At 40.3% G+C, this 24651-nt stretch overlaps 1 protein-coding gene across 1 annotated transcript; it reads left to right on the top strand.

The window, feature by feature from the left end:
* Positions 1–18706: 18706 nt before the first annotated feature.
* Positions 18707–22496, top strand: LOC135462966 (E3 ubiquitin-protein ligase TRIM38-like). The gene is made up of 3 exons (XM_064740288.1): positions 18707–18943; positions 21288–21383; positions 22131–22496. The coding sequence occupies exons 1-3, from the start codon at positions 18707–18709 to the stop codon at positions 22494–22496; spliced, it is 699 nt and encodes a 232-aa protein (XP_064596358.1).
* Positions 22497–24651: the final 2155 nt, after the last annotated feature.

The raw sequence follows: 24651 nt of genomic DNA, 5'->3' as shown, positions 1-24651 counted from the left end.
CACATCCAACACAACACAACGTCCTTACCTGGGTATCACACATAACCCACTCAACACAGCGTCCATACCTGTGCATCACACCTAACCCACTCAACACAGCGTCCATACCTGTGCATCACACATAACCCACTCAACACAGCGTCCCTACCTGTGCATCACATCCACAACACCACAAAGTTCTTACCTGAGCATCACATCAAACACTCAATACAATGTCCTTACCTGGGCATCACACCAACACACTAAACACAACATACTTACCTTGGCATCGCTTCAACCGTAACACGTCCTTACCTGGGCATTACACCCAAGACACTCAACACAATGTCCTCTATACCTGGGCATCACATCAAACAGTCATCGCAACGTCTATACCTGATTTATTTATTTATTTAAATGGTGTTTTACCCCGTACTCAAGAATATTTCACCTATAAGACGGCGACCAGCATTGTGATAAGAGGAAACCGGGCAGAGCCCGTGGAAACGCACGACCATCCGCAGGCTGCTGATAGACCTTCCCATGTACGGCCGGGGAGGAAACCAGCATGACCTGGACTTGAACTCGCATCACACCCAACATACTCAACACAGCGTACTTACCTTGGCATCACATTCTACACAACACAACCTCCTTACCTGAGCATCGCATCTAACACACTCAACACAACCCTCTAATATAACATTGTCAAATTTTCTGTTGTTTTTTTTTCATCAATGGATTTTTAAATTGATCATTCGCTATTGCCTGAGGGCAGCAAGGCTAGTCAGTACATATTATTGCCCTATGTGGGTGGCCCGAGGAATAGTATGACAAGGCCACGAGCATACATATAACTCTGACATGTGTCGGAAGGATGGAAGATGACGAGAGAAAACGAAGAGGTGAGATATGCTCCTCCAAGACAGCCACTGCCGCGACCATGTCTCCATCCCATCAGTGTATATATCTTTTTAATTAGCTCCCAAACGCACATACACCTTCAGAAAGAATGTTTAAATAAACAGATAGAAAAAAACAGATTCAAGATACATCACATTAAATATAAAATGTGGAGGGGGGGGGGGGCGAAGTAACTTATTTCTTTATTCGATTGGTGTTTGAGGACGTATTCAACAATATTTCACTTATATGACCATGTCCAGCATTATGGTGGCAGGAAACTGGGCTAAGCCCGGGGTAAACCAACGACCATCCGCAGGTTGTTGCAAGCCTTCCCACGAACGACAGGAGAAGAGGACGAAGTGGTAATGACTTCAAAATAAGGTATAAACAATAAGGTATTACGTAAACGTGTGTGTGTGTGTGTGTGTGTGTGTGTGTGTGTGTGTGTGTGTGTGTGTGTGTGTGTGTGTGTGTGTGTGTGTGTGTGTGTGTTCGTGTGTGTGTTCGTGTGTGTGCATGCGTGTACGTGTGCTTGTAGAGACTCTAACCTCAGCCTATGTGTCCACCTGTCTCACTGTCATTAGAACGTGAGAATATTTCCTTTAGACGAAAAAGGATTTACGTCCATGCATTTTAATTCTGTTGATCTTGTCACTAGATATACAGGGTGACGCTGAAGGTTTTGCTGAGGGTCTTTTGTTGCGGGTAACGTGTCTGGGCTGCATACATAGCCAGAACAGCTAACCTTTATTATATGCAGTCAAATCTCCTCCAGGATTTGCCAAATTCTTATATGGGTGTTACGTCTCCTTCTTAACCACTGCAGTCCACACCCTAGGTCAAATTATCATATTAAGTCAGGTCTCATGCCATGCATGTCGGACACCAACCAATCTGGGGATAGAAGGTGTGGCCGGCCGGCCTCCGAACTTTTATCTGGCAGAAATACTGGAGAGGTTGTCTGCTGCTGTAAAGGTTGAGGATAAGATCCCATGTTGTTCTCTGTGCGAGAAGGTTAATCAGATTGACCCATACACCTGATTACAACATTATACTGCCTGGTGGACTGGAGGAAACTGAGTAACTGAACACGTAAAGCACTTAGGTTGTTACAGATTTTACATGATCACTTCCACACAAAAGACTATGCGACTTTTTCGTTGTTAACAGTATTAATAAGCGGTTAAACAACAAACAATGGTATTCATCTTGTATTCGCTGTGAGGTTTTTCTACATGTATGTCTGATGTTTGTGTTTACAATGGGATTGTTGTATATACATCTAATATAATTAAAGACGTACAACATTGAGAGTAAAATCAGAACAGCGACGACAATATGATAGCTGGCAAATAGTCACACATATCTGGTGAAATACGGCCTCCTCTCAGTTTACCTCAGTCAGGGTTTTTTTCTAGCTGTTCATATAAATGCATAAACAGTAGCACTTTATACGCCCCCCGAGTAACACACCCTAACTAGAATTAGGTAAAAAGATGATGTTAAATGCAATATCTAAGCCGTCATTGATCTAGAATTACCTAAGGTGCTGTGATAGTCACATAAGAAATACTTTCTGAGCTTTTCGTTGGTGTCCTGCCTGTTTGATTCATTTTCACCCAATAGCAAACTTGTACAATTTTCAAAGGACCCAGTTTTCGTTATCACCCTGAATTCTGCCTAGACTTTGTGCAACTGCAGTTTTATTTTCAACCCAATCGCATCAGTCGTTCTGGAGACGAAAATTTGTTTAGGTTGACAGAAAGCCTAATGTGACGACCAAGTCACGTAATCAAATGTTACCTAAGGCCAAAAAGCACAACTTTAGATACTTTTCGAAAACATACTGAAGTTTCAGGAATGTACCACTAGCCGTCTGCTCATAAAATGCATCACAAAATTGCTCAGAGTAATAAAAATCCGATAAGATACAATTGGGGTTCAAGCCTAGTGATTCCAGCCTGGATGGCTTGAACCTCTAATAATCCGTACGATAGTAATGCTTTTTGCAAGCCTTTAGCTTGGGAGCCTAAAACAACACTGCCCTGATGTTTAGTGTTATATATTAGACATTACTGGTCTAGAATTAACTGTCTGTCAAAAACCGAATCATAAGACGATATGTATCTGATTTCTTATGTTTACGTAGATCAGATATTTATTTAGAAGGGGCTATGGAGGAAACGCTGGAAAACACACATGTCCTCTTCTTTGACGTCAGCTTCCAAAATATATTACTGCACACGAATATTAAAACGTCTATCTACATATATTAACACAACACAGCCGTAGACAAGACTTGTTGGATGTGACTTAAGCTGTGTAGCACATTGACCGTATGCTGTATTCATCACATTTAGACAGGATTTCCTGGCAGAACCTCATCATAGACCGATATCAATTCAATAAAATTGATCGCTCAGTACAGTGCTAGACTGTGCTGTATACGACCTTAATTAAACGTCGTTGAGGGAATTGTCCTTGCGATTGTTGACCCCGAACGTCCGTCTTTGTTGACGGCTGGTATACGACACATAGATTTGCATATCTAGCTTTAAGCATTTTAATATGGAGTATAGAAGATAATTCGCTGTCAAGTATAACCCATAAAATCTATTTTCCCAAAGAAGTTTACTGGTTTACTGAGTCGAAAGGAAGTTTCCGAGTACAACCAAAATACATACCGATGGTTTTAGATCTTGAAAATCTTAAAACATTTGCAGCTGCTTAATCCTTGGCTTCATCCTTGACATTAACAAAAATGGTAGCACATGTTTGGACCAGATAAAATCTACTTGAACACTGTGCGGGCAAACTGAGACCGAGTGTAAAACACAAGGTTTATTAAATGTCAATAAGTGCTTATTAAGTTTGCTGTTACTGTTTTTTGATTTGTGAATCACTTGACATTAACAACCCCGTGAAATTTCAGCTCGGAGCCTATCTGCCACAGCCGATTGGTCGAACTGGGCCGATTCCAACTCCCGCCTCTATCTAAGTAAGAGCCATGTGCAATGTTGGGCTTGAAAATCTCGCAAGACCAACACGCCCTCCGTCACTGGGATCCCGCCCTCTTCCATTAAGGGTCGCAACCCAGCGAACAGTTACTCCGTGATCAACAGGTACTCCACAGCCCGAGGAGATATGGGTCTATTATATTCAAAGGGGTCACATAGGGGAGCTTTAGGTTAGTCGCCTGTTACGACAATGTTACCCAAGGGTCTGATTTCACTCTGGAGGCCCCACGAGGGTAATGCCGCTAGAATAGATGAACAATTTTTGTAGCTATAGCCCAATATCCTTATACTGTTTGCTGAAAATCCATCCTACATTTCTCAACTCTATTTTCAATGTATTCTGTTTGGAGCCAAAAGTGATAACACTTACATATGTTCTGAACCCGTCTCTTAAGGTAATTTTGTGGGAAATTGATTGATTGTTAAAATATAACATTGGCATATAAAGTTGAAGGAGATGTCAGAAATGTATAAATGTGTACAAACATTCTGAGAGATTTACCTCCCCTGCACAGATCACGTGCATATCTCAGAACTAAATATTTTCTATTTCAGTCTGCACAGTTTCATCAAGTTGTGAAAAACGGTGGTACTTGCGTCAAAACGTAAGTTCTGAAAGGCGAAGTGTGTGTATTTTGTTTTTGTCCGTTTTCGGAGTTGTCTTTATTTGAAGGTGTTACCGACTGTCAGACACTGTCTAGTTGGTCTGGTTGTCCGCACATCGACTCAAGGTAGACAAACCACTAAGGGCGTGTCCTTACATAGACTCTACCCTCAGGCTGTGGGTGAACCTCTAACACTGTCGATACGCCGGCAGGATATTTCGTTCCGGCGGAAAATCAAGGATTTGATTGAGGTTTATACTGTTTAATTATGTCGATTATATGATAGAAAAACTATGAGCTGCCCATACGTCAAAACTAAGGATTGTTTATACATAAATGGTACTAAAAGTAAATCGAATCTTAAAATTATGTACGGATTTGCACACATTATCTTCAGCCTTACTATACGGTATATAGGTTACGAACCCGTAACGCTGTATATTTTACAATTTTAAGACCCTTATGTAGGTGTACCCATGAGCTGAAAGGCTACTTGTATCTCCACACTCTTCACACTGACAGCTCCAACTAATCTATAAGGCCTACATGTACGTATACAGCCGTCCCGATTGGCTAACCTCTCATACCCTTAATTATCCGTGATCACTGGGCGACTCTCTAATGTCTGCTGACCTACTTTTACAGTCTACTTAACGTTACATATCTCCTATTTAAGCTCTTGGGGTGTGTTTAAATTGTCCCTGTTACATGCATTTGTTTCTGCATTCTGTGGGCAGGATTTGGTATATACGTGTAGCGATAACCATAAATGTTGTGAATGTAAAAATTGTCGATGGTAAAGTAATGCTGCAGACGAGATCGAGGCTTATTTGTTGTTCAAGATCTGAAGGGTAGTGCTGTAATTCAGAGTAGAACACTTTTATATGTACATTTTTTCTTCTCTTTTGTGTATCTTGAAGTTTCTGATGAATTTGTCAACACTTTTGATATAGAAATGTCAATTGGGAGTATTTGAACTAAATCACAGGGCAGGCTTCGATGTACACCTGCAGTCTTTGGCAATGAGTGATTTTATGATTAATTTTCAGAGTTCTCATTTGTAAGTGGTGGGAAAAGGTATTGCCTCCTGTGCTCTAATTATAGTGGCAAAATACTGGATAGCCAAACTGTTGTCAAGCTGCACTGCATCTTACCCGGAGATACTTGTGAAAAAAAAAAAAAAAAGAAACGGTTACAGACTTGGTTACAGAGGATCAAAATCGCCCGGTCCAATGCATCACATTAACCTCAAGGCTGTGTGACTTGTAACTTGCAAACAATGTGTCTACAGCATTATCGGTCCCTACCAAAATTCATCTGGGAGCCCCACAGAAATTATCTATGTCTTTTCGACCATTTCATTTGCTTGTAAATTGCTGCTATTTAGGCATTTACATTAACAGTTAGAGCAAAGCCTAGACTGAGGTAAATTGACAAGAGACTGTATTTCACCGGTTACACTTCCGAGCTATCATACTGTCGTTGCTGCTCTTCCTTTTTTCACTCGCTACGCTGTACGTCTTTAAGTACTTTAATTCCTTTCTTTAATGTAAAATGTCATAATTTCGAGTGTACAGAAACAAAATGTACTGAGTTACACAGCCAAAACACAGTGTAAATGACGTAACACAGCCAAAACACACTGTAAATGACGTTACATAGACAAAACACAGTGTAAAAGACGTTACACAGAAAAAAAACACAGTGTAAATGACGTTACACAGCCAAAACAAGTGAAGACTGACAGCATCATAACCCGTTCAGTGCATGTACAGACCACAAGTGTTGACGAATAGGCAGGCACGGTACAGTCAGTTAAACACACAGAGACTCTCAATCCTTTGTTACCCTGTTCAAACCAGAAGTAATTTAAGACAATGATGAAAAAAAAATAACCAGATATTACACAGGTTTCCCTAAATTTGCAAGTTTCACATTATTTTCTATGACTCATGGATTTACTATGCCAGAGTGTTTTGTGCAAAGACCACAAGTTCGAATTGTTATTGATGTAACAGAATTCTTTTGTGAAATGCCGGGAAACCTGGAAGCACAGTATGTCACATGGAGCCAATACAAACACCACAACACTTATAAGGTCTTAATAGGTGTTTCACCAAGCGTACTGGTTACATTTGTGTCTAGGTTTTGGGGAGGCCGTGCTTCAGATAGGCATTTTGTACAGAAAGCCAGTGGCTTATTTTTACCACATTTAGAAGGCAGTGACGTCATTCTGGCACACAAAGGATTTAGAGTGGGAGATCTCCTTCCACCTGATATTGGTTTCAATTTGTCATCCGGTTGTCAGATGAGCTCCGAGTAGTTTTCCTGAGCTCAACAGGTTGCCCAGAGGAACTTTGTGGAGATGAAATGGGACAAAGCAAAAACTTCAACATTTTACAATCTGTGTAACCAGTGAGTGAAGTTCATAGTTTGAACAAATGACTAGGATTTGTTACACTCTGACAAATCTGTATGCTCTATTGTTAAACTGAGAATAATCGCAGTGTCATCAAACAATATCATCAATCACATGGATAAGTACTGTAATGTCAGACTCAGCACTTAATTTTTCAATAAGTAACAGGTCACAAGGTTAAATATCATTTTGATCAATTTTGTCTTTGGCCTTATGTTGGTATATGTGGCAAAGGGCTGGGATCTAGTGCTTAGAGGTGTTTGTCATTCAATGGGTAGGACGGGTTTCAAACCCTTACTGCGACAAGGAATATGTGGCCCCCTTCTTCCCACGGCAGGTGGGGCCTTAGTGACCGATAGCGATCAACGACGCTGTGGTCATCTTCGCAGTCTAATGCCCTCTTAAGACCATGTGCTTATCTAAGTAAGATCCGAAGTGGTGTGTCGGGCTTAAGACTCATGCAGGACCAACCTGTTCTCAGCCACTGTGATCCCGGTCTCTTTAATTAAGGGTCGCAATCAAGGGCTAACATCTACTCTCCTATGGGCTCTAACACATACCCAAGAGATCTGGGACTATTATATTCATCGGGGACAAACGGCAGAGCTCTAGGTCAGCTGACCTAGAGTGCTGTGTTCTTATTCTTTTCTCTCAGGAGACCCCATTGGGATAATGTCGCTTGAATGCAATGGGTAACTGTTTGGTTATAGGCTTATCTCATTATACTGGTTTCAGAAAAATCCATTCGACATTTCTCAACTATACTTCCAATGTGTTCTGCTTGGAACTAAACGTGATAATAAATATAAATGATTAGAACCCGTCTACTGGAGTAATTTTTTGGGGAAACTGACTGTTTATTGAAATGTGACATTCACAAAAAGTTGTACAAACCATTGTTGAGATGTCAAAGAGTGAAAATGTGTACAAACATATTCAGAGATTTGGCTCCCCTGCAAAATTCACAAGCATTTCTCAGAATTAAGTATTTCCTATTTTATACAATTTTGCTGTAAAGATGTTCAAAGCAATAGCTGGCCTCTTTTGTTTCTTTGTACAGACTCTAACCTCAGTGGGCCTCCGTGGCTCAGTCGGTTAGCGCGCTAGCGCAGCGCAATGACCCAGGAGCCTCTCACCAATGCGGTCGCTGTGAGTTCAAGTCCAGCTCATGCTGGCTTCCTCTCCGGCCGTAAGTGGGAAGGTCTGCCAGCAACCTGCGGATGGTCGTGGGTTTCCCCCGGACTGTGCCCGGTTTCCACCCACCATAATGCTGGCCGCCGTCGTATAAGTGAAATATTCTTGAGTGCGGCGTAAAACACCAATCAAAAAAAAAAAAAAAAAAAAATAAATCTAACCTCAGCTTGTGCACAAACCTCTAACATTGCCGACTGGATTATGCGTAGGTTTATACTGTTTAACTGTGTCGATGTTGTCACGAAATATCACACAGGGTGATGAGATGTTATTATTGTAAGGTTCTCAAGCTATACGGTCAGCCAGCAACATGCGGATGGTCGTGGGTTTCATACGGGCCCCGGTATCCTCACACCATATTAATGGTTGCCGTACGATAAATGAAATATTCTTGACTTCTGTCTTAAACACCAATCAAAAAACATATATTTTTAGAGGTAAATTGTTATGAACGTTCATTTGTGAGCCATCCGACCAAATGCAGCTCAAACCGTACACTGTAAATCAAGGCCATTGCTAAACACTTAAGATTATGTGCACATTCTTGAGTTCTTGAGGTCGGCAAACACAACTCTCTTGTTCATAACGTCAAAGCTAAGGAATTTGTGTATACGCAAATGGTGTTAAAAGTAATTATTGCCTTCAGCCTTTTCTCCATTGTACATAGGTGTGGCTACGTCCCAGGAAGTCTGTCTCCTGTACAATGTTAAAATGCAAATGTACAGACTAATATAAATGATCTGAACCCAACTGCTGAAGTAATTTTAAGAAAACTGGTATGTTTATTGAAATACGAAATGATGTCATGGAATATAAATAAATGTGCAACGCATATTCATGGATTTATCTCCCCTGATCAGATGACATATTTCTCAGAACTAAGTATATTCTATTTCAGTCTGCGCAGTTTTGTCAAGTTGTGAAGCACAGTTAGATTTGCGTCGACAGGTAAGTGCTGTAAGACAAGGTACGTCTATTTTTTTTTTGAAATATTTTTATCAGGCGAGGAAGGGATTCTCGAACAGCATTTAATTGGTCTGGTCGTCCTCAAATGGACACGAAGTAGACGTATGACTTGGGGCGTGTCTATATGGACTCTACTCTTAGCCTGTGTGTGAACCTTTGACACTGTCAAAAGATTGTCAGAATATTTTCTTTTCAAGGAAAACGACTGATTTGGGTTCAGCTTCATACACTTTAATTATCCTGTGACTGTTTATGCAGTGCATTGGTACATTATTAATGTATTTTTCTAAAGCTTTGACCTTGAAAGGCATTCTTTAGGGTTTTGCTGAAGGTCGTTTGTTGCTGGTGACGTGTTGTCTTGGGTTGGGCCTTCATACATGTAAATAGCCAGAACAACCGGCCTGTATGGATCGCTGTTTACTTACTTACAATGTTCGCCTCTCTGCTCCAAATATGAAAACTGTAATAGTCAAAAATTGTTTAGTTAGCATATGGATGTTCTCACATTCCAAGCGAGGCAGCAACAAATACCATTTTTGAAGTCTTTGGTATGACGGGACTCGTGTTGATCTCTGGTCTCCCGACTTCTGGGCGGGCTCAGGCCTAAGGAATGTGTTACAGTATACAAGTAAATCGAATCTTAAACTTATGTACTGAATTGCACACAGGATATTCAGCGTTACTGAATTGAAAGGCTACATTGTTATGTTAACTCCCCACTCAGCAAGCATTAAAACCTCGCCCATTGATCACCAATAAATGTGGTCTATAACTTGTCACAGCTGAGCCAGTCAGGACAGCCATATACTGCATGTAGATCGGCTGATATATTAGCTCGAGCTGTTTGTGTGAATATAGAAGTGACGCTGACCTACTTCTAACGATTACCTGATGTTACATATCTCCAATCCAGGCTTTTTAGTTGTCTCTAAACTGTTCCTGTCATAACAGTGTGTTTAATCGGACATGTACATCACACTTCCACGTTGGATTGTGGTCAATATTTGCGGCTTAAATATTTTGTGTGATCAGTGTTGATTGCAGGGTATAGTAGCTCTGTCGTAGTCTGTACTGTGGTTCCTGACAATAACGTAATAAAATACTGGGAGCTGGGAGAATTTGATCTTAATTCATATTCGTTTTACTTTAAGTAGGAAATGTTTTCTCAACAAATAGGCCCAAACGAGGTTGTCCGCCCCAGTCTCAACAAATAGGCCCAAACGAGGTTGTCCGCCCCTGTCTCAACTTGACTTTCATCAGAAAAAATCATATTTTTCCATTGTCGACCATTCATCCAGTTCCACCTTTCCTTACACCATCTAACACACTTTTTCTTGTTCAATTCACGAACGTTCATTTCCTTTTTTCCAACTGAAATATTTTATTACCTTAGTGCAGTCAAACGCCGCATATCGGAATATCGTGGCTGTAAGTTAAAAACACGAGCCGCTTAATGGCTTTCGATATGGTAATGAAAACATCCTAAATGAAACAGAAATGTTTTATTTATATACATATATTATTTTATGATATAGGCCAGTGGCCCTTGAGTGACAGAAATCAAACAGACAACCACTTTGGGCCATTACCCTCCGCGTGTCACAAAGAAGCAATAATAAATCTTATCAAATATCAGAATCGTTCAATAACACACAATATTCAGACATAAAAATATTTGGTTAATGTGCAGGCTGACGATTTTAAATCAAGGTAATACCAAGTTTTGGGAGATTAGTCACTCTCAAAAGCTGGCACAACGAATGCATGTCGTTTGTAGGAGATACATGAGTTGGAAAATGTTATAAAGTAACTGAACCCCTCGGCCTACAAATGTACATCACATGAATCAAGTGTTTTCTTGAAGAAAAGGGATACTGTGTAATCAAACACCGCAGTACTTTATCATCATTTAAAGGGTGGTACCGTCCTGGAATTTTTATTTCCCGTTGAAATGCATGTAGTTGGAATTTCAGTTGAATTTTTGTCAACTATTTCTTTGTGTTTATTGCAGTACAAAATGCCAAGAAGAAAATATTCGAAAAAGGCACGTCAGGTGCAGGTATGTATATAGCCTTCAATTTTTAAATATTTCTTTTATTTTTAGAAAACTGCTATTATATTGATAATTCGAATAGAACTGAAAAAGCAGACATGGAAAGTGTGTTGGGTTATGTACAATTTTTATTAACTTGGTGCTACATGATCATTATACATTACCAGTTTCAGTTGACAAGATTAACACTTTGTTTTACTATATTCTATTTTTTTTTTTCAAAGGACTGCTTTGTAGAATGTATATTGTCCATTTTAGACATGTACACAGTACAGTGTTCAATGAGCACCGTCAGTTGTCAAACAAATACCCTCCAAAAAGTTTACAAACGAAAGAAATTAGCCATTTTCATTCTTGCTGTTGTCTAGAAATTAACATACACTGTTTTGGTCCTTTAACAAGATTGGCTTGGTATTATTTGGTGTTTAATATTTATACTTAGCCTGAGTTAATTGAAATCTGAAGATTGCAATGTATAATGGTACTTCCTCTAATAAGGTCTACAGGAGATATACTTGTTAACTATTTAATTTGATTAGTGATTTGCGTCACACTCAAGAATATTTCACTTATTAATATGGCAGTGGCCAGCATTATGGTGGCATTGTGGAGGTATAATAGAGGTACATCACAGGTATACACATGTGACCTGAGGTGAAGCTGCGATATACTTGAGGTGTATATGAGATATACTGCAGGTGTATTTGAAGTACTGCCAATTATGCAAATTAATATCTAGAGTAAACCTAAAGTACACCTCAGTTAGCTTAGGTAAGAAAACGGGATGTTTGAGGTGTACCTGAGTTATAACATAGGTATATGGTAGGTATATATACAGGTGTATCTGAGATATAACCGGCATATGCTGTAGACAAGGTGCACGTACCAGATTTAACGCAATGTGTTCACTTTTACAAATTCTGCACCACTAAGCACCAATCCATGCATAATTGAGTTGTTTTCCCACAGCTTAGAAAATGCACATTGTTAGGGTCAGCCATCTTGGAATAATTATGGGCTAGTATATTCATGCTTTCTGACTGGTCAATATTAGCATAGAAAATGGCAAGTAAGTATAGCGTCAAGCCAAAGCTTATATATATATATATATATATATATATATATATATATATATATATATATATATATATATATATATATATACCATTCGTAATGGTAAATAATGAACAGGTGGTGTCGATATTTTCGACCTTGAAAAGGCTTACGACACCTCATGGAGATAAGTTATTTCAAAAGGCATCTCTGACATGGGACTATATATATATATATATATATATATATATATATATATATATATATATAGTCCCATGTCAGAGATGCCTTTTGAAATAACTTATCTCCATGAGATATATATATATATATAGTCCCATGTCAGAGATGCCTTTTGAAATAACTTATCTCCATGAGGTGTCGTAAGCCTTTTCAAGGTCGAAAATATCGACACCACCTGTTCATTATTTATTATACCATTACGAATGGTAAAATTGAAAAAGCTTCAATTCGAGAAATTTTAGATCCAACTTCAACGAAACCACATTGAATATTAAACAGTAAATTGTTGGTTTCTGGATACCAAACAAGCCTATCGTTTACCATCCATTCCATAGTCTTACATTATATGTAACTATGGAGTGTTACTATGTTACTACGTCTAATATTATATTTAGCTATGTAAGACTTACATAATATGTTTGCATACTGGCGTGCCGACTGGCCAACCTCTTATACCCTCCATTATCCATGATCAGTGGGCGAGGCTCTAATGTCAGCATTAATGTCTGCTGAAATAACTGACGTTGACCTACTTCTAGTGTCTACCTGAAGTTACATATCTCCAATCCAGGCTTTTTGCGGTGTCTTTAAATCATCCCTGTTACAACACTGTATCTGGCCAGTGCGTCAGAGTGTATTCCAGGCGTGTGTCTCCATTATCATAAAGGTGATGAAAGCAAAAATTGCCAGATTTCCGACTAGGCAAAAGGGATTCCCTCTAAGGAAAGCGAGGCGAGCATATTCTTCTAATATAGGTATTACAACGCTTTTTGAATGAGAAATGAGCAATAGTGACAAAAAGTAACGTTATGAACTATATGGTTGGAATAATGGAACAGATACGGAATTCTATGTGGAGACTGTGCTGGAGGTTTGTTCTGGCTATTGTAGTCAGTATCAAGGAGATGAGGCAGACAGGTGAAAAGCTGATATGACAGTCCTTTAATGTTTACCTGCTATTTTCCCTTCGACTAGTCATATTTTCTTGAGATTTTAGAATATGGCGCAGAACAATCCCTTCTACTTTCGCAAATTTGGAAGCTGTCATTAATTTATAGACGAAAACATATAGTAGTGTGAATCAAATATTATGGTGATGAGTAAACTCCTCGTCATCAACAACAAGACGATTGCCGTGAAAAACAACTTAGAACTGAGATCGAGAAGTTTTCAGCTGATCAGCCTAGAAGTTGTTATCCATGCATTTGTAGTATGATTTACTGCCTTATAACTACCAGCTTCCAAATGCCATTTAAATATGTTAATGATTGGGTAAATCCTTGTGCGTCTGAGACGTCCTTCGCCTACAAACTTACATAACCTGAAACACCTGTTTCTTGAAAAAAGGACACTGTAACACCGCAATACTTTATCATCATTTAAAAGGTGGCTTTGTGACAGAAATTAAAGAAAAAAAACAGTTATATGGATGAACAAAAACAAATCAGTCTAAGTCTAAGTGTAAACCTAAATATTAAAAAGGTTTGAAAAGGAATATATCTTTTCTGGTTTGTCTGTGATTGATGACATTTTGTGATTAACTCATTCATTGAGTACAAAATTATATTGACTGATGGAAGCCTGTACTGGAGGAGACTGAGTTACTGAGTTCGTAAAGTCCTTAGCCTGTTACAGATATTACATGATCATTTCAAAAAAAAATTACTATGGGACTTTTTGTTTGTTACAATATTAATAAGCAGTAAAAAACAACAAATAATAGTATTCATCTTTTGTATATGTATATTGGATGTGTTTTGTGTTTACTACGGGCTTGTTGTACGTGTTTTACATCTGAAGTACTTTGCATCGTTTATCAGTTTGTTTCACGTCTAATGTGTTCTGTATGATTTTGTTGTTCATCTGATGTTTTCTGTAGATTTGCTTTACAGTTAATGCATTTTCCGTTGTTTATAGCATAATTGTGCATGTAATATAGTTTATGTTAGCAGCGGGTTTTTTGTTCCTTTGACATATTTTGCGTTACCCCATTTGTTGCTCATGTGATGAATTTTGTTTTAGTGGCGGGTCTGTTGTTCCTCTGATGTATTTTGTGTTAACAGCGGTTTTTATTGTTACTCTGATGTATTTTGTGTTAGCAGCGGGTTTGTTGTTACTCTGATGTATTTTGTGTTAACAGCGTTTTTATTGTTTATTTGATGTATTTTGTGTTAGCAGCGGTTTTTATTGTTAATCTGATGTATTTTGTGCTAACAGCGAGTCTGTTGTTCCTCTGATGTATTTTGTGTTAACAGCGGTTTTTATTGTTAATCTGATGTATTTTGTGCTATCAGCGGGTTTGTTGTTACTCTGATGTATTTTGTGTTAACAGCGGTTTTTGTTGTTAATCTGATGTAATTTGGGTTAGCAGCGGGTTTAGTGTTAATCTGATGTGTTTTGTGTTAGCAGTGGGTTTGTTGTTCCTCTAATGTATTTTGTGTTAGCAGCGGGTTTGTTGTTACTCTGATGTATTCTGTGTTAGCAGCGGGTTTATTGTTACGCTGATGTATTTTGTGTCAGCGGCGTATTTGTTGTTACTCTGATGCATTGTGTGTTCTCTGTGAATTTGTTCAGTTAACATACGATGACGTTAATGTTTCATATCAATTCTTTACTCATCTTATGAACTTTCTTTTTCAGTATCAGTTTGCTGTACATTTAATGCCGCTTGAATTCTGTGTACAACTGTTGTAGCTATAGACTAATGGCATTATACTAGTGTCAGAAAATCCGTCTTACGTTCCCATTAAAGTGTATTTTAATATTATTCTGTATGAAGGCAAATGTGATACCAACTATAAATGGCTCCCTGTCTTGCCACTCAATACTGGAAGAAGAGAGCAAAAAAACAGGGGTTGCTGGCCCAGTGCCAGTATAATGTGACTGCGTGGGGTGTCAAGTCTGGTGTCTTCGGCCGGACTCTTTGGTGGCATGAACACGGCCTGCCACAAGAAAACACGGTATATGTCCATACACATGTAATGACTTAAAGTTACAAGCGAAAAGTTACTATTGTAGGGATGTCATACAGTATAATAATGTAAAAGTTTATTGAGGGATTTTTTTTCCTTTCTCAGATCACGTGCATTTCTCAGAACTAAGTATTTTATATTTCAATCTGCACAGTTATGTGAAGGTGAGAATCACGGTGGGATTTGCGTCGACAGGTAAATTCTGTAAGATGAAGTACGTCTATTTTTAAAGCGGGATGTTTCGATTAGGTGAAAGAGTTTTCTTTCCTCGGTTGTCTCAGACAGTATTTAGTTCGTATGGTCGTCGTCAAATCGACACAAAGTAGACATACGACAGGGGCGTGTCCATATATAGACTCTAACCTCAGCCTTCGGGTGAGCCTCTAACACTGTCGATGCGCAGTCAGAATATTTCCATCTCACGGAAAATGACTAATTTTGGTTCACATTGTTAAATGGGTGGATCTTGTCACTACAGTGCGCTACGTTTTTAATGTGAGGTTCTGAAACTTTGACTTTGAAAGGTATTATGCAGAGCTATTTTGAAGGTCGATTGTTTGCGTGAGGTGTCGCCTATGACACATAAAGCCGGAAAAAAACATCCAGGGATTGCTGTTTGTTTACCTGTTTACTTGTTTACTTTGTTTATAATGCTATATGAAGTGACTATATGCAGTATTAACGTCACATAGAGCTGACAGTACAGCCTCGTCTACTGATTACTGATAATGGTGTAATGGTGTAACTTGACACAGCTTTGCCCTTCAGGACGGTCATATACCCACACGCAGGCCTGTTATAGGTTAGCCAAAGCTATCTGTGTGAAATTTTAACAAATATTAACTTACATCTAAAGCCTACAGCTTACGTATCTCCTGTCCAGGCTGATAGGTTGTCTTAATATTGTCCGGTTACCATGACAGAAGCCCTGTATGTCTAGATATGTACGTCTCATTTCTGGTGCGCAAAGTCAACACTTACGATTTAAACACTCTGTGATCAGTCTTGATCGAACGATATATCAGCACTACTGTAGTCTGTATTTCTGTGGTTCCTCACAATAACACAATAAAACACGGCAAGCTGGAAGAGTTTGACCTGTCGCAATTTTGTTGCATATCCATTTTAATACATGTAATTAAGACATATCAAATGCCAAGCTATAGTCCAGACGCTTGCCGATATTGTTGTACGGTGTCAAGTGTCCATCGCCACCACTGTAGCCCAGACGCTTGCTGTCATTGTCATAGCCAAGTCTCTTTAACTACCCCTGTACCCTGGAGGCCTGGCGCCATTGTCATATAAGGTCAAGTCTCCATCACTACCACTGTAGACCAGACGCTTGTCGCCCTTGTCATATAGCGTCATGTCTTCTTCACTACCTCTGTACTCCATACCCTTGGTGCCATTGTAAAATATGGTCAAGTCTCCTTTATTAGCACTGTAGCCTATACACTTGCCGACATTTGTCATATAGGGTCATGTCAACTTCACTACCTCTGTACTCTAGACGCTTGGCGCCATTCTCATATATTGTCAAGTCTCCTTCATTAGCACTGTAGCCCAGACGATTGCCGACATTGTCATGTAGGGTCATGTCAGCTTCACTACCTCTGTTGTCCAGAGCCTTGTCAGCATTGTCATATAAGGTCAGGTGTCCTTCACTACCATTGTAGCCCAGACGCTTGCCAACATTGTCATATAAGGTCAAGTCTCCTTCAGTACCAATGTAGCCCATACGCTAACTAACATTGTCATATAAAGTTAAGTCTCCTTCAGTACCAATGTAACCCAGACGCTTGCCGACATTGTCATATAAAGTCAAGCCTCCTTCAGTACAACTGTAGCCCAGAGGCTTGCCAACATTATCATATAAAATCAAGTCTCCCTCAGTACCTCTGTAGCCCAGACGCTTGCCAACATTATCATATAAGGTCAAGTCTCCTTCAGTACCACAGTAACCCAGGCGCTTGCCAACATTATCATATAAAGTTAAGTCTCCTTCAGTACCTCTGTAGCCCAGACGTTTATATATAAGGTCAAGTTTCCTTCATTACCACTGCAGTCCAGACGCTTGGCGCCCTTGTCATATATGTCCCCATTTTCATATAAGGTCAAATCTCCCTAATTCACACTAGAAATTTAGTCCAGACGCTTGTCGCCATTGTCATATAGGGTCATGCCTGCTCCATTACCACTGGAGTCCAGACGCTTGGTGCTCTTGTCATATAGGGTCAAGTCACCTCCACTATCGATGTAGTCTAGAGGCTTGTCGCCATTTTCATATAAGGTCAAGTTTACCTAATTTACGCTAGCAATGTAGTCCAGATGCTTGGCGCCATTGTCATATAGGGTCATGCCTGCTTAACTACCACTGTAGCCCAGATGTTTGACCCGATTATCTTATATCTGAAGTCCCAACATTTTTGTTTTCCAAGTGGGATGATCTTACCTTTAAATCACCAGGCTAACGTTTTCACACACCAATCTGCTATTCATGGATGGGGCCATATAAAGGTGTCATCACTGTCAAACACGCCTGGCTAAATGGGTTGACCAGATCTTTGTCAAAAAAGTATCTCGTGCATGATAAAAGCAATAATTGCCAAGTTTCTAGCTATGAAGAAGGGATTCTCTGGAGGGAAATATAGGCACACATGTTCTCCTAACATAGGTATTGTAACGCTTCTTGAGCAATGGCGACAAATTACTGACCCCATATGTTGTTGGAACAGGCCCTGAACTGCAGATGGAGACTGTGTACTCTGTTGAAATTATATATTTTCATTAATGGCAGGACCTTTATTGGTGTCAGTTTTAGTAATTTGCTGTTTTTATATTTTCTATTGCAGTCAAAAACCGAGCGTATAATGGCTGAAAGCAAGGAAAATCGCGAAGAGGTTCTTACATGCCCGATATGTGTGGACAAATTCCGGAAACCAGTAACGTTACCTTGTCAGCACAGTTTTTGCAGAGAGTGTATTGCTGTGTATGCTGACAGGTCTAAACCTGGACAGACAGATGAGGTCACCTGCAGCACGGGGAGTGAGGGTGTTGATCAACTGATCTCATGCCCTGTATGTCGGACACCAACCAGTCTGGGGAGAGAAGGTGTGGCTGGTCTGCCTCCCAACTTTCATCTGGCAGAAATAGTGGAGAGGTTCTCTGCTGCTGTTAAGGTTGAGGATGACATCCCGTGTTGTTCTCTGTGTGGGGAGGATAATCAGGCTAAAGCTGTCAAGTTTTGTACCAACTGTTCTTTACTGTATTGTAAAGACTGTCTGGCTTCTTTTCATCCCATGATGGGTGCTATGAAGCGTCACCAGCTGGTTTCGTCCCTGGAGTATCTCGCCCAGGAAACCACACAGCGACAGGTCAGCGGGGGTGATCAATCAACTCAGCAGCCGTCATGCCCCAGACACGGTCGGTCATTCGACTTGTACTGTGAACCGTGTCGAATGGTGATTTGTACGGGTTGTGTGGTTGAACATGCGGGACACGCTATGCGAGATGTACCATCTGCAGCTGAGAAAGACAAGGTAAGGCCCTAATGTATCTATGCGCTGAGACAGACCTTCGTGTACCAGCCGTCCACCAAAATGGACGTTCCGCGTCAATAGTCGCGCAAGACCAGATCCCAACAAGACGTTCAACAAAAACCACAAAAAAGAAATTATATACATTAAAAAATTAGAACGAAATCATGCACAAAGGAGCAGAGAACAGACGAATGAATTAAAAATCAGTATCCAAATCATTTACCATGCTAGTTAATAAATTGTCGATATTCAGAACGTGTCATGGTTTGGAACGATGAGCCAAACGTTTCTATAAAACAGTGAAGAACGGGATATTTTCTCCTGTACTGTAGTAAATCGTGTGAAAGTCGAATTGATAAAAGTGTTATCTTTAAATATCTGAGAATATATGATCACTCCAGATCGTTAATAAAATGTCATCATAATAACAAAAATGAGCAACAGGCAATTGACTACTGAGCTTAGTTCCTAATTACTTCATGCAGAAAATGGCTAGTCATTGACTACCTAAACGGCTATCACTTTAAACACATTTCCATGTTGAACTAGCTACAACAACTAGCAGTTGAGTATGGAACATGTAGCTGTGTTAGAAGTCTCCCCATACCGTAAGTCCAAATTCTAAGAACATCCAAACTTCAGGAACCTTGCAAACTCGGCGGTTGACATTGAGGTCGTTGACATTGAGTATATGTACCCAGATACATGTACTACTGTGTTGATCGTGGAGTCTAAGGCTGTGAATGAATGAATGAATGACTATAGCTTAACGCCACATCGGCAATTTTCAAGTCATATCGTGGCGAGAACAAGTTGAAAGCACAAGCCAGTTCGACTGAAAGAGAACATCAACAATAAAACCGAAATTGACGAACGTGTTGAAAAACCATTAAAAAAGAAAGAAAACTTAGTTAAAACTTGAAAAACGATAACCATATAGGGTTTATCTGTGAATATGAGCTATTGATCTAAATAAGGTATCTTAGTCTAAGGTTGTGAAGACACACTTGTATGTCGCGTCATGTATGCTCTCTCTCCTCTCCCACATTGCTGAGAGGTCGTCGTGTAAGGCCAGTGGTTTTCTCCTCGCTACGCATTGTTTCTGCTCCCATGTCGCTGACAGGCCGTCATGTAAGGTCAGTGGTTTTCTCCTGGCTATGCCTTGTTTCCTCACAACACTGAGATACCGTCATGTTAGACCAGTGGTTGTCTCCTCGCTATACCTTGTTTCCTCTGCCACATCGCTGACAGGCCGTCATGTAAGGCCAGTGGTTGTCTCCTCCCTATGCCTTGTTTCCCCCCTCACAGAACTGACAGGCCGTCAAGTCAGGACTATGGTTTTCTACTGGCAATGCCTTATTTCCTCTCTCACATCGCTGACAGGCCGTCATGTGAGGCCAGTGGTTGTCTCCTCGCTATACCTTGTTTCCTCACATCACTGAGATACCGTCATGTTAGACCAGTGGTTGTCTCCTCGCTATACCTTGTTTCCTCTGCCACATCGCTGACAGGCCGTCATGTAAGGCCAGTGGTTGTCTCCTCGCTATACCTTGTTTCCTCCCTCACAGAACTCACAGGCCGCCATGTAAGGCCAGTGGTTGTCTCCTCGTCATGCCTTATTTCCTCTCTCACATCGCTGACAGGCCGTCAAGTCAGGACTATGGTTTTCTCCAGGCTATGGCTTGTTTCCTCCCCTCACAGAACTGACAGGCCGTCAAGTCAGGACTATGGTTTTCTACTGGCAATGTCTTATTTCCTCTCCCACATCGCTGACAGGCCGTCATGTGAGGACTGTGGTTTTCTCCAGGCTATGGCTTGTTTCCTACCCCTCACAGAACTGACAGGCCGTCAAGTCAGGACTATGGTTTTCTACTGGCAATGTCTTATTTCCTCTCCCACATCGTTGACAGGCCGTCATGTGAATACTGTGGTTTTGCTCCTGGCAATGGCTTGTTTCCTATCCCCACATCGCTGACAGGCCGTCCACTAAGGCCAGTCGTTTCTCCTGGTTATGCCTTGTTTCCTCTCCCCACATCACTGCCAAGCCTTTGTGTAAGGCCAGTGTTTTTTTTCTGCCTTTTGTTATATGACTGACAATCGGACAGATCAGGTCACTGTTTTTATCTGCAAAAGTCAAGTTTCCTCCCCAATATTACTGACAAGTGTACGGCCAGTGTTTTTGTTTTTTTTTTGTTTTTTCCCATTCGCATGTAAAGAATCCACCATGTAAAGAAAATAGTCTTGACTTCAGCATAAAACCGATGTTAGACAAGCCAGTCAATGAGAAATAATTCAACAAATTTCTCCCATAATTGACAGGTAATGATTTTTTTTGTCATTACAGCCAGCTGTTTTGAGCAGAACAAGTGAACTGGAGAATATCTTACAAGAAACCAAAGAATCACTGTCAGGAGTTAGGAGGCTGCACAAAATGATACAGGTTGGTATTCTCCATGGCACCTGTTCAGCCTGTGTTAACCTCCAAAAAGCAGGTGACCCATTTTAAGTATCTACAATATTGCTATCATTCACAAGTCCAGGTAACATACAGCTGTCAATCATCTAGTTATGATAAAGTTCTATTCTGCCACGCATTATATATGTACATTTAAATTAAAGAGTTAAACCCGAACAGTGACGACTTCTAATAAGAACTTAAACAGGGTAATGCACGACTGATGCGGGGATTTACATGTGTGATGGACGTGTCTGTTTTACTTATCTCTGGTTTATCTAACCAGACTATCGTATCATTAATATGACTTTCTTATTAGTGACACACACGTGATATGCCCAAATGTAATACATTTGATATATCATCGCCCATCATACGCTGTCATAATAATATCTATAATACATACATGTACACCATTTGATCTGATGAGGCGACAACGTTCGGGTTTGAACCAGCCCCAGGTGTCTGAGGTTGAAAGCATCTAAGGCTTCACCATGCTCGGAGCATCAGTTTTGATGGCACAACCCTTTCAGAGGTTGACCGACCTACCTTTGGGGTTTTGAGTGGACACTTGCATGTACATCACTGGATTAAAGGGAAATCCCTTCCACCCCAGAAACACATTTTTATGTGGCACGTATAGTTCACCATGTTACACATACATATATAACTTCTTGAACACGCAGTTCTAAAGGTGTGGATGAGGTAATAAATGATTTTTCTGTTTGGCAGGAAAACCAGGAGCTTCACACTCAGGAAGTAGAAAAGGCTTATTGTGCAGCCTTGGAAGAATTACAAGCCTGGAGGCAGCACTCCTTAGACGGCATAAGAACCCGCTATTCACAGTGGAGTGTGGAGTGTAGTGCTATACTCAAACATTTACAGCTACAGGCCCAGGAAATGGAGAGGATGGTACCGACTTCCAGTGATTTATTAGCATCAATGGACGTGGACTTTTTGCACGTAAGTCAAGCATGTAAGTCACAATCTCTAACATTAGTTCAGCTGCCTCTACTACAGACGTTACCTAAGACCCAATCCAACATTAGGAACTGTGATCAGGTATTCAAATCCACCTCATGCTGCCAGATCTGCTAAAGTTTTAGATCCTGAGTTCAACAGCTTTATTATGCTCAGTGGTACCCCTCGGTCCGATTAAAGCAATAAAGTAGCAACATGTAATGTCAAAAAGAACATATTGTATGCTGTTTTTTTTTTAAAAATAAAACAAGGTTTGTATGTAAATAGATTTGCAAATAAGGGGAAATTGTATGAAGCACAATGGAATTTATTAAGCGGAATTGAGAGCTGATGTGGGCTATGTAATAGATCAGGGAATGGTCTAAATGTTGGATATAAAAGCCAAGGGTGCTTGCGTACTGTGTGTCTCTGGAGAGGTATCTGTTTCTTCTTTACGTGATTTTATATGTAGCTCAATTCTGTTTGTTGACAGGGTTTCACGGACTTCACCAAAACGTATGTATAAATGTGTTATACCTCCCCATGTTTGTTATACATGCGCACGTGACTATTGTCAGCAGATGTGTTTCTGTAAGCTGTAGTTGTCCAAAATATGACTCAAGTGTGAGATATATCTAATGTTCAATCTTACGTTTGTCCAGACAAATTAGATCTAACCTACTAGGAATAGTACATGATGTCATTCTTATAACTGCGCGGACACAAGATCACTACACGACTGTGTCTCTTTATTTTCTCTCCTCTTCTCGCAGAACTGATGACCAACTGAATGGGATAAGAGCAGATCTGGAGAAACATGAGGTCAGCAGACAGAAGCTTCTAGCTTCTGTACAACATGACCAAGTTGTTCCTAGACAGGTGACTGTAAAAGAGACAATGCAAGAATGCCAGGACTTAGAAGCAGCAGTCGGTGGACAAATATCTCCCCTACGTGTTACAAGTAAGTTCTTATGTAGAAAAGGCATACAGTAGGGTGTTCTTAGACGACATAAAGGACTGCAAGATTTACATTAGTGTGTGCATCGAAGACACAGACAAAAATGGAGAGGGCGAACGGCTGTGTACCTGCAAAACACACGATAGACTCTGTTAAGAAAACAAACCGATATGTCCGTGGCGTGCCAAGAAAATGAACAGAATTCCAAGAGAGACGAAAGTGAGAAAAGTTTGCAAAAAGTACAAATAGCATAAACCATACACATTAATGTTAGGCAAGGGATAGGGTGGGTAAAACAATGGTAACTAATGTGAGGTATACAGTAGTGTGTGCCCAGAATATACAAAATATTGTCAGATATACAGTATGGTTTGCCCAGAGAACACAGGCTAATGTGAGTTATACAGTAGGGTGTGCTTAGAAGACACAGGGTAATGTGAGGTATACAGTAGGGTGTGCACAGAAGACACAGGCTAATGTGAGTTATACAGTAGGATGTGCACAGAAGACACAGGGTAATGTCAGTTAAACAGTAGGGTATGCACAGAAGACACAGACTAATGTGAGTTATACAGTAGGGTGTGCACAGAAGACATAGGCTAATGTGAGTTATACAGTAGGATGTGCACAGAAGACACAGGCTAATGTGAGGTATACAGTAAGGTGTGAACAGAAGACACAGGCTAATGTGAGTTTTACAGTAGGATGTGCACAGAAGACACAGGCTACTACGAAGTATACAGTAAGGTGTGCACAGAAGACATAGGCTAAAGTGAGTTATACAGTAGGGTATGCACAGAAGACACAGGATACTACGAAGTATACAGTAAGGCGTGCACAGAAGACACAGGCTAATACGAGGTATACAGTAGGATGTGCACAGAAGACACAGGCTAATGTGAGGTATACGGTAGAGTGTGCACAGAAGACACAGGCTAATGTGAGTTATACAGTAGGATGTGCACAGGATACACAGACTAATGTGAGGTATACAGTAGGGTGTGCACAGAAGACACAGGCTAATGTGAGGTATACAGTAGGGTGGGCACAGACGACACAGACTAATGTGAGGTACACAGTAGGATGTGCACAGGAGATTCAGATTAATGTACAGTTGGCCCAGAAGTCACAAAAAGAGGAAGTTACATAGCAGAATTATATATCAGCGGCTGCAAAATTAGATCAGAACAGATGGTAGTGAAGCCATCGGTGTCTACCTTGTATTGTTAGATCAGGACTGGTGTTTGTGTATTCTGTGGTGTCTGGGTGATGTTTACCCCATGTGTACAAGAGCAGGTGTACACTCTTAGAGCAGGACAGATAACATATTGCACC

Source organism: Liolophura sinensis, chromosome 2 (assembly GCF_032854445.1).
Source record: "Liolophura sinensis isolate JHLJ2023 chromosome 2, CUHK_Ljap_v2, whole genome shotgun sequence".
Classification (NCBI taxonomy): domain Eukaryota; kingdom Metazoa; phylum Mollusca; class Polyplacophora; order Chitonida; family Chitonidae; genus Liolophura; species Liolophura sinensis.
The sequence above is the reverse complement of the archived record's forward strand: the minus strand, read 5'-3'. Positions and strand labels throughout refer to the sequence as shown.

Bases quoted from the DNA above. Each gene is read 5' to 3' on its own strand.
- LOC135462966 (XM_064740288.1), top strand. From the start codon at position 18,707: ATGGGTGCTATGAAGCGTCACCAGCTGGTTTCGTCCCTGGAGTATCTC. The intron at 18,944-21,287 runs GTAAGGCCCTAA...TTGTCATTACAG, and splicing joins CTGCAGCTGAGAAAGACAAG to CCAGCTGTTTTGAGCAGAAC. The intron at 21,384-22,130 runs GTTGGTATTCTC...TCTGTTTGGCAG, and splicing joins GGCTGCACAAAATGATACAG to GAAAACCAGGAGCTTCACAC.